Below are 10,031 nucleotides of genomic sequence, written 5' to 3'. Positions count from 1 at the left end.
GTGCAGTCTCCAAAAGAACTGTCCTCACTTTTGGTAAATTTAGCATTGCTGATAACTATTACCCTGTCATTAGTTTATATCTTTTCCAATGTTTTTTTTTTTTTACGCGAAGGCGAGCCAAGGGCAAAAACATAAAAAATAAATAAGTAAATAAATAAATAGTTATTAATTTGCTACTCTGTAAAAATAAAAAAAGAGAAAAGACTTCAGAATGGAGGTTAGTTAATTTCTGAAGATGGCTCGATACTTCTTTCTTTAATATATCAACATATTTGAAAAATTATGTCACCTACTAGATGATGTCTTCTCGAATGACAAAGATCCGACTGGCCAAACCCTCTTGGTTACCTGCCGACTGCTTCTAATCTTGTCATGGTGTAATGGTCTCATATTACAAACGAAGACGGAGATGAACGCCGAGGCCACGCGCAGCTGTAGCTTATACTCTCAATCTTTCCTTTAATTCAATGTAATAAACACCACTAACGATGTTCAGTAATTATCAGGAAGCAGTTTGTGTACGCGCTGGACCAGCAGCATCTACGGACTGACCCTCACACCCTTGCAGACCTCTAATTCACACCCGCCAACCAGCCCACCCCATCCCATGTTTACCCCTATCCTCCCATCATAGGCCAGTAACGGTTTTCAGCAGTTATTATGAAGCAGTTAGTGTCAAGCGGCACCCATGGACCTCAACTCAACACTCACCAACCACACCCTCACAGACCTCAACTATATACTACCTAATCATCCTTTCCACCACCTCCCAGTCCCCACGCCCTCACAAACCTCGATTCCACGCTCATCAATAATCCCACCCTCCTCCTCCTTGTCCCCACGCATTCACAGACCCCCACTCCATACTCGCCAACCATCCCGCTTCCTCCTCCTCCTTCTCTTCCTCCTCCTCCTTATCCCTACGCTCCCATTATATAATTAAAGACGTCGCCATCCCGAGAACTCCTCACTCCTCCTCCTTTACTCTGGTGTTAGAAAGAGATCACCGCCGGATAAGTGCCCTGATGTAACCCAGTGCTCAGACCTCGTAATTATCACCAACTACCAGATAACTTCCAGGCCTTATCACCGCCGATAGTGGTACTGGTAGTAGTAATAGTGAGTGTAGTGGTGGTAGTGGTGGTGGTAGTAGTGGTGGTCTATATACGGTCATGACTTCTCCTCGAACGTAGCCTACTGACCTGCTGTCCTTCCCTCCTTCCCTCCCAGCCTTCCTTTCCGCCCCTCGCCCTCGACCTTGGCTAAGGGATGGAGCGTGATGTGTGGAAAGCATGTAATTACTGTAAGTGAATTCTCTCTCTCTCTCTCTCTCTCTCTCTCTCTCTCTCTCTCTCTCTCTCTCTCTCTCTCTCTCTCTCTCTCTCTCTCTCTCTCTCTCTCTCTCTCTCTCTCTCTCTCTCTCTCTCTCTCTCTCTCTCTCTCTCTCTCTCTCTCTCTCTCTCTCTCTCTCTCTCTCTCTATATATATATATATATATATATATATATATATATATATATATATATATATATATATATATATATCTTTTCTCATAGTGACCAACAGATATACTACTGTTTGTTCCATCCCGTTCTCTTTCTCCTTCCACACCAGCCCACCACCACCACCACCACCACCACCACCAGCCTCACACTCCCTCCCACTCAATATAATTATCAACCCATCCCTCTCATCTCCACGCCGCCGCCGCCCTTGCCCCCGTCTTCAGCCCCGCCAGCCTGGATCCTATCGCCTGCCCGCCAGCGACTCCCTGATCACGAAGCCGGAAAAAAAAAAAAAAAGAGGAGCGCAGGATTCTGAGATATAACAGCAAGGGTTCGAGCGTGATAAGGATTTATAGCCCTGTTGCTTACACTTCTGAAGGAGGAGGAAAAGGTGAAGAGGCTTGTGTTAATGTGGGGATGGGATGAGATGGTAGAGGGCGCGTTGGGTGCGTGTGTGTATATGTAAGTGAAGTATCCAAAACACACACACACACACACACACACACACACACACACACACACACACGTCCCGCTCACTCCTTCATCACTCGCTACATAATAAGGACGGACACTGTGCTAAACTTAATTGAATGTAAACCTTAAGTAATTGTCTGCCCGTGCCTTGCTCCTCCTCCTCCTTCTCCTTTTCTTCCTCATCCTCTTCCTCCTCCTCCTCCTCCTCCTCCTCCTCCTCTTTCTTAGTACTTCGTAAACTATCCAACGGGAGTAATATCCTCCTCCTCCTCCTTCTCCTCCTCCTCCTCCTCCTCCTCCTCCTCCTCCTCCTACTCCTGCTCTTCGTTTTCTTGCTTTTCACTCATGATAATTTATGTTCACTCAACAAAACAGAAAAATATACTCAATGAAGATGAGAAAAGAAGGAAGACGAGGGGGAAAGGTAATAAAAGTAAAAGAGAAGAAGAAGAAGAAGAAGAAGAAGAAGAAGAAGAAGAAGAAGAATAGAAAGAACAAGAACAAGACTACCAGCAGGAGAGAGATGCATACCACTACTAATAAGAGGAAGCTTCCGCGCGTCTCTTCAATAACAATACAATATCGGTCTCTTTATATGATCAAATTTGTGTGCTGTCATCCCTTCAAGCTTATGCCAACCGGGAGGCGAGGCTGAAGGATTGATGGTGATGCGCCCTGCTGGAGACTGCCACGAGGGAGTGAAGGGAGGGAGATAAGCTGGCAGGGTGTGAAGAAGGGAGAATAGGTGAGAGAATAGAGAGAAGGAGATTTACAAACAGAGGGAGAAAAGATGTGGGGACGTGAATAAAGAAATTGACAGACAGAGTTGAAGAAGGGAGAATAAGTGAGAGAACAGAGAGAAAGAAGAATTATAGACAGACTGACAGAAGAAGATAAGGATGTGAATAAAGAAACTGACAGCTGGATAGACCGACAGACAGAGAGATGAAGAAGGGAGAATAAATGAGTGAATAGAGAGAAGAAGGAGAGTTACAGATATAAACAGAAGAAGATGAGGATGTGAATAAGAAAATGGACAGGCAGTTAGATAGAGAGAAAGACAGGGAGATGAAAAGGCAGAATAGGTAAGAGAAAAGAGAGAAGGAAGAAAATAAAAGACACAGAGAGAAATAGAAGATGAAGATGTGAACAAAGAAACAAATAGAGATGAGGAGACAGACAGAAATTAAACAAGGAGATGGGGAAATAAGGGAGGAAGGAATGAAGGGGAGTGATGAATGAGACAAGGGAGGGAGTGAGGGATGGAAGAAAGGAAGGCAGGAAGGAAGAAGGGAGGAAAGGAGGGGGAGGAGGAGACTGAAGAATCTCTCACTGTTCACCTGACAAGTCTTTAATATATATCTCCATAGCTGTCCACACAGCTCCCCTCCATCACTTATCCTCCTTACTTCCTCCTCCTCCTCCTCCTCCTCCTCCTCCTCCTCCTCCTCCTCATCCTCCCCTTCCTCCTCTTCCTATTTTTTTTTTTTTTAACTTCACCACCACCACCACTACCATTACAACCTCTCCTGCATCCATCATCACTACCACCATCACCACCACCTCCTCCTCCTCCTCCACCTCTTCCTCCTCCTCCTCCTCCTCCTCCTCCTCTTCGCCTCGTAAAGAGAGTAGAAAGGCAGGAGAGGTGATGACGACTGCCGAAGGTCTGTCCGTAGAGAGAGAGAGAGAGAGAGAGAAGGGTGTATTTCATTCCATTCCACTCATTCACCATTTCTCCTTTCACCATCACCCTTCACACACACACACATACACACCTGTCCCCCTCCTAGACTTTTTTTTTCTTGCATCCACATCCCTTTCCCTCCATTTTTCCTTACACCCAGACCTCCTTTTCCTCCACCCTACCCACTGCACTCAAATCCACACTGCATACCACCCCAACCCTCCCACAGTAACATTCCCTGACATTCGTCTTCCATAACTTATCCTTTCCTCACCCCAAGAATTAGAAACAATCAGCACCTTTTTTGTATTATTAGTAATGGTGGTGGTGATGGTGCTGGCAGTAGTGGTAGTAGTAGTCGTAGTAGTAGTTGTAGTAGTAGTAGTAGTAGTAGTAGTAGTAGTAATACAAGTGGTAGTATTAGTAGTTTGTCATTCTTGTTTTATTATATTAGGAGGTGATTTCTCTCTCTCTCTCTCTCTCTCTCTCTCTCTCTCTCTCTCTCTCTCTCTCTCTCTCTCTCTCTCTCTCTCTCTCTCTCTCTCTCTCTCTCTCTCTCTCTCTCTCTCTCTCTCTCTCTCTCTCTCTCTCTCTCTCTCTCTCTCTCTCTCTCTCTCTCTCTCTCTCTCTCTCTCTCTCTCTCTCTCTCTCTCTCTCTCTCTCTCTCTCTCCTAATCTTACAGAACCCATACGTCTCATCTCGCAGCGCCACTCCTTCCTCCTCCTTCTCCTCCTCCTCCTCCTCCTCCTCCTCCTCCTCCTCCTCCTCCTCCTCCTCCTCTTCCTCTTCGCCATCAGGGTCATCTCAGTTCGTAAGTCTCACCTCGCCTCCTTATCATCCAAGGAGGGGAAGACTGCCAGATACTTAATATGGATGAAGAAGGAGGAGGAGGAGGACGAAAGGGAGGAAAGAAGAGATCAAAAATAAAGAGAAAGCAGGAAAAACAGAAAAAGCAAGGCAAGGGAAATGAGGAAAATAGAAAGGCAAAGACATGCAAACAAAGATATGGTGCAGGATGTTGCCAAAATACATAAACGGTTTTCTAGTACTGTTTGCATCACCATCCTTATCACCATCTACTACTACTACTACTACTACTACTACTGCCACTACTACTACTACTACTACTACTACTACTACTACTACTACTACTACTACTACTACTACTTTTACCACATTCACCAACATTAGTGACTAAATGGTTGCGATGACAGAGAAAGTTCTATAATATATCAGTAATCTTTCTCCTTCCTCCTCTCTCTCTCTCTCTCTCTCTCTCTCTCTCTCTCTCTCTCTCTCTCTCTCTCTCTCTCTCTCTCTCTCTCTCTCTCTCTCTCTCTCTCTCTCTCTCTCTCTCTCTCTCTCTCTCACACACACACACACACACACACCTTAGCACTACCACCACCCACTACCTCCTTTAACTTTTTTAATATCTGCCCTCTAGTTAATGCAGTACATAACTCCCTCCATCACACACACACACACACACACACACACACACACACACACACACACACACACACACACACACACACACACACACACACACACACACACACACATTTCCTCCTATGTACATTTTCAGTTTGTTAACTGCCTAAATAATAAACCGTTTATTATTATTATTATTATTATTATTATTATTATTATTATTATTATTATTATTATTATTATTATTATTACTACACACACACACACACACACACACACACACACACACACACACACACACACACACACACACACACACACACATACACACGCACACTGTACATTTTCAGTTTGTTAACTGCCTAAAGAATAAACCGTTTATTATTATTATTATTATTATTATTATTATTATTATTATTATTATTATTATTATTATTATTATTATTACACACACGAGATAAGCGATACAGATCTGTAATAATTTTTAGCTTAAAAACACAGCTCCTTTTTTTTTTCTTAACGTCATGTTATTTTATTCCCTATGTGTGCAATGTTTAAATGTAATAATAATAATAATGATAATAATAACAACAATAATAATGATAATAATAATAATAATAATCATAATGGTAATAATAATAATAATAATAATTATAATAATAATAATAATAATAATAATAATAATAATAATAATGATAATAATAATAATAATAATAATAATAGTAATAGTAATAGTAATAATAATAATAATAATAATAACAATAATAATAATAATAATAATAATAATAATAATAATAATAATAATAATAATAATAACACAGTCAAGACGAGACACCACACTTCCCAAGCAGCTTCCAAACCATTCACCTCCTCAAACACTGATAATCTGCTGCCACAGTTTGCTTTCGATGCCTCTCACCGACTCGCTGATTGCCTTCCTTGATGAGGGAGGAAACTCAGGAGGTAGGGGAAGAGGTAGGGGAAGAGGAGGAGGAGGAGGAGGAGAAGCGTGCGAGTAGATACGTCCAATATTTCTTCCTTTTATGGTAATGTGTGGAGGTGGCAATTAGAGACTTCCTTATAAGGGCAATCCAAAGATGCGTATCACGGCGTTCTTGGGGTGGGGGTAGGGCTGAGGAGGCTGAGGAGGAGGAAAAGGAGGAGGAAAAGGAGGAGGAGGAGGAGGAGGAGGAGGAGGAGGAGGAGGAGGAGGAGGAGGAGGAGGAGGAGGAGGAATAGAAAGCAATGGATGCAACAATACATGAAAATAAACGTGCAAAGAAAGATAAGCAATATAATAATAATAATAATAATAATAATAATAATAATAATAATAATAATAATAATAATAATAATAATAAACTGCAAATATGAAGAAAAGGGGCTAGACAAGAAAAATATTGACGAATCAGCAGCATCTTAATGAAAATACACACACACACACACACACACACACACACACACACACACACACACACACACACACACACACACACACACACACACACACACACACACACACACACACACACACACACACACACACACAGAGAGAGAGAGAGAGAGAGAGAGAGAGAGAGAGAGAGAGAGAGAGAGAGAGAGAGAGAGAGAGAGAGAGAGAGAGAGAGAGAGAGAGAGAGAGAGAGACTCGAATGATTTAAGTTGCTCATAATTGATCTACAATTTAAGGTAATGATAAAAAAAATGTAAGCACACACACACACACACACACACACACACACACACACACACACACACACACACACACACACACACACACACACACACACACACACACACACACACACACACACACACACACACACACACACACACACACACACACACACACACACACACACACACACACACACACACACACACACACACACACACACACACACACACACACACACACACACACACACACACACACACACACACACACACACACACACACACACACACACACACACACACACACACACACACACACACACACACACACACACACACACACACACCATCCTGTTATCATGTCGGCGTCACTAGTGAGAGTGAAGTAACACCTTTCCTTCTATTCCCTTCCCCTTCTCTCCCTCACCGGTAGAATGACTCACCAACTCACCACAGACTCAGACCCAGACTCACTAAGATGGAAGGAGGATAACACGTGCATTCCTCACCTGCCCAGCCTTACGTTTATTAAGATTTTCTAACAAAAGGGATTGTCACATGTAGGTCTGATGACTTACTGCAGCTTTCCTTATTTTCTTATGCTCTATGGTCCTATAAGCGACATGTAAAGGCAAACAAAAGGCGAGATATTCATTATAAAGGTTTATTTTGTACATGTGATAAAGAAACGTTACTTTCTTAATGTAATACACCAAGTACGGACACATGATTCTTTCTACTTAGTCTATCTTTTAAATAATAGATGTCGATGGGAACTCCTTGCCGGTACAGTATTTGCGAAGTGGCTGCACCAAGCTCCACACAGCACGGGGTGGGGGGCTGTGGAGGCTTAGGGGGGTTATGGAGCCTATGGGAGCTTATGGGGACATTATATAGCAGGGATGGGATGAGGGGAGGTATAGTGGGTATGGCACACCAGACTAGCATCGCTCTAGTTATTGAACGTGGAAAGGATCTCTCTCTCTCTCTCTCTCTCTCTCTCTCTCTCTCTCTCTCTCTCTCTCTCTCTCTCTCTCTCTCTCTCTCTCTCTCTCTCTCTCTCTCTCTCACACACACACACACACACACACACACACACACACACACACACACACACACACACACGCACACGCACGCACACGCACACGCGCGCGCGCACAATGCGGAGTCTTTACTGCATGTATGGCACACAAACACCCCTCCGTCGGTGCCTCCTTCAGACAGCTGCTTATGTAGAGATCGTCTAAGGAAGCAGCGCCATATAGACCTTCAGTTGCACAGCTCCGCAGGGAAGGCGAGGGCGGCGTCCTTGTCCGCCCCCAGCAATATGTCGAAGGGATCAGCCGTTGCCAAAGTTTGGAGGTCGTGAAAGACATCAAAGCTCTCCTCCAGTAGCCCTGAGTCGTCCGAGAAGAGCTCCTCTAGGTCGCTGGTGCTGCTGACGGAGGTGCGAACAGTGGCCGGGGATGAGGAGGTGGAGATGGGGTTACAGTTGCCGTAATGAGCCACCAACTGTGTGGGCGGCCTGTGGTGGTGGTGGAGAGGCAGTGGCGGTGGGTGTGGGTGTGCGTTATGAGGGGCTGCGGTGACCCTGGCGGGCTGGAGGGCCTTGTGGTGGTGAAGGGATAGCGGGAGGGAGTGGTGGAGGCAGGAGTGCAGGGAGCCACCCAGAGGACCGAAGGGCTGGTCGGCATCATCCTCCAGCACAAAGGAGAGAGCCTTGATGTATTCTACTGCGAGGCGCAGCGTCATGATCTTGGTGATGGCCGAGGTGCTGCTGGCCTGCACTTCCGCTCCCTCAGGCAGCACGCGCCGCAGGGACTCGAAGGCGTTGTTAATCTCCCGCATCCTGAGCCGCTCTCGGGCGTTGGCTGTCTTCCGGCGGTACTTGGAGAGTGGTGCTGGCCGCGACTTGGACTTGACGGGAGACCTCTTGGGGATGTCCTGTCGCACCTTCTCCTGCTGCAGTCGTTTGATAAGTGTTCTGGGTCGCAAGGCATACTTTTCTCCCCGCACGCCGCCGCTGTCGCCGCCACCACTGTTGTTATTGTTATTGTTGGTGTCTGTGAGGAGCTTGTCGCCCTCTGCCTGTTCCTTACTACCTGCCATCGCTCTGTCCACTCCTTGATTACCTTCTGACCACCATTCAGTTCATTCACTCAAGAGTAATTACTTTCCAGCACAATATTTTTCTCCCACAGTATCCAGATAACTTTCTAAGTAGTATTTAAGTCTCCCTCTAATTCTATCTCGTGTCTAGCATTCAAAATTATGTTATGTTAATAATTATTCAGAATCGTTGTTGAAGGGTCCAACAAAGATATAACAGTGTCTGTCAGTGTGGGCGTGAGCGTGATGTTCTGCCACGTAGGACACTGCACTGCCTATGCACTGATCTCACACAGCCTGCCTGAGTCCTTCCCTCATGGTCATGACGCAATACGAGGAGTGATGGTCTGCGATTCGTTATGTTTGCCTCAAGTCAACCCACTGGAGACCCAGCAGGCCACTGCATTGGGCTTCCCTGCCAAGGAAATCCCGTCTTTTAAGTCCTGGCCAGGAGGAAGTATTTGTATCCCAGACTTTGCTAAATAATCACGAGTTGCAACTGTCAAAGGTCCAGTGACGGGAGGGAAGGTTAGTCCAGGCGGGCCGGCGAGCGAGGCGCGAGCCAGGCAAGTATAAGGCAGCGGTGCGACGCGTCTAGCCTCCACGCCCTCACCGCGATTACTGACATCCACTTCACCTGCTGCCCACAACGCTCCTCCTCTGGTGCCCTGAAGACCTGTGACGTCACGGCTGGCACGCCAAGACTTTCACGCATCTCGTCACCCAACGCGTGAATAAGTGAATCAATAAATTCACCCACAGTGAATCCAGCACCACCCTGGAGTTCTCTCGTCCCTCGTTCTCATCGAGAACAGTAAAGGAGAAGTTGCTCATATTGTGCCCAAAAAAAAATTACTATGAGCAGGCTTGTGACACCTGCTGGGTCCTCGTACCTGGCAACCGTGGCGCCGATGGGCAACACTCGGCAAGGGACAAGCAGTGTGGCTCAAGGCCCGGCCCGGAAAGGAAGGGAGGGCTCGCTCGAAACTTCACGTCAAGGTGCCACTCGCCAATTACTACTCACCACCTCACGCTGGCGGCGCACAAGACGAGGCACAGGGACACACTGATAGTCACGATTGATTTAAATGCATCGCTACTCTCCTTGTAAATGGATGTCATGTTAGTATATTGATGATAATGA

General features: G+C 45.5%; 1 protein-coding gene across 1 annotated transcript; it reads right to left on the bottom strand.

Moving 5' to 3' along the window:
* Nucleotides 1-8,047: 8,047 nt before the first annotated feature.
* On the bottom strand, nt 8,048-8,887 carry LOC135100955 (helix-loop-helix protein ngn-1-like). Its single transcript, XM_064004572.1, has one exon. It carries the CDS (start codon nt 8,885-8,887, stop codon nt 8,048-8,050), a length of 840 nt encoding a protein of 279 aa, XP_063860642.1.
* Nucleotides 8,888-10,031: the final 1,144 nt, after the last annotated feature.

The sequence above is a fragment of the Scylla paramamosain genome, chromosome 5, assembly GCF_035594125.1.
Source record: "Scylla paramamosain isolate STU-SP2022 chromosome 5, ASM3559412v1, whole genome shotgun sequence".
In the NCBI taxonomy this organism is placed as follows: domain Eukaryota; kingdom Metazoa; phylum Arthropoda; class Malacostraca; order Decapoda; family Portunidae; genus Scylla; species Scylla paramamosain.
Note: the sequence above shows the minus strand (reverse complement) of the source record. Positions and strands in the feature narration are given on the sequence as shown.

What these genes read in the sequence shown, in the direction of transcription:
- LOC135100955 (XM_064004572.1), bottom strand. Translation starts at nt 8,887, where the DNA reads ATGGCAGGTAGTAAGGAACAGGCAGAGGGCGACAAGCTCCTCACAGAC.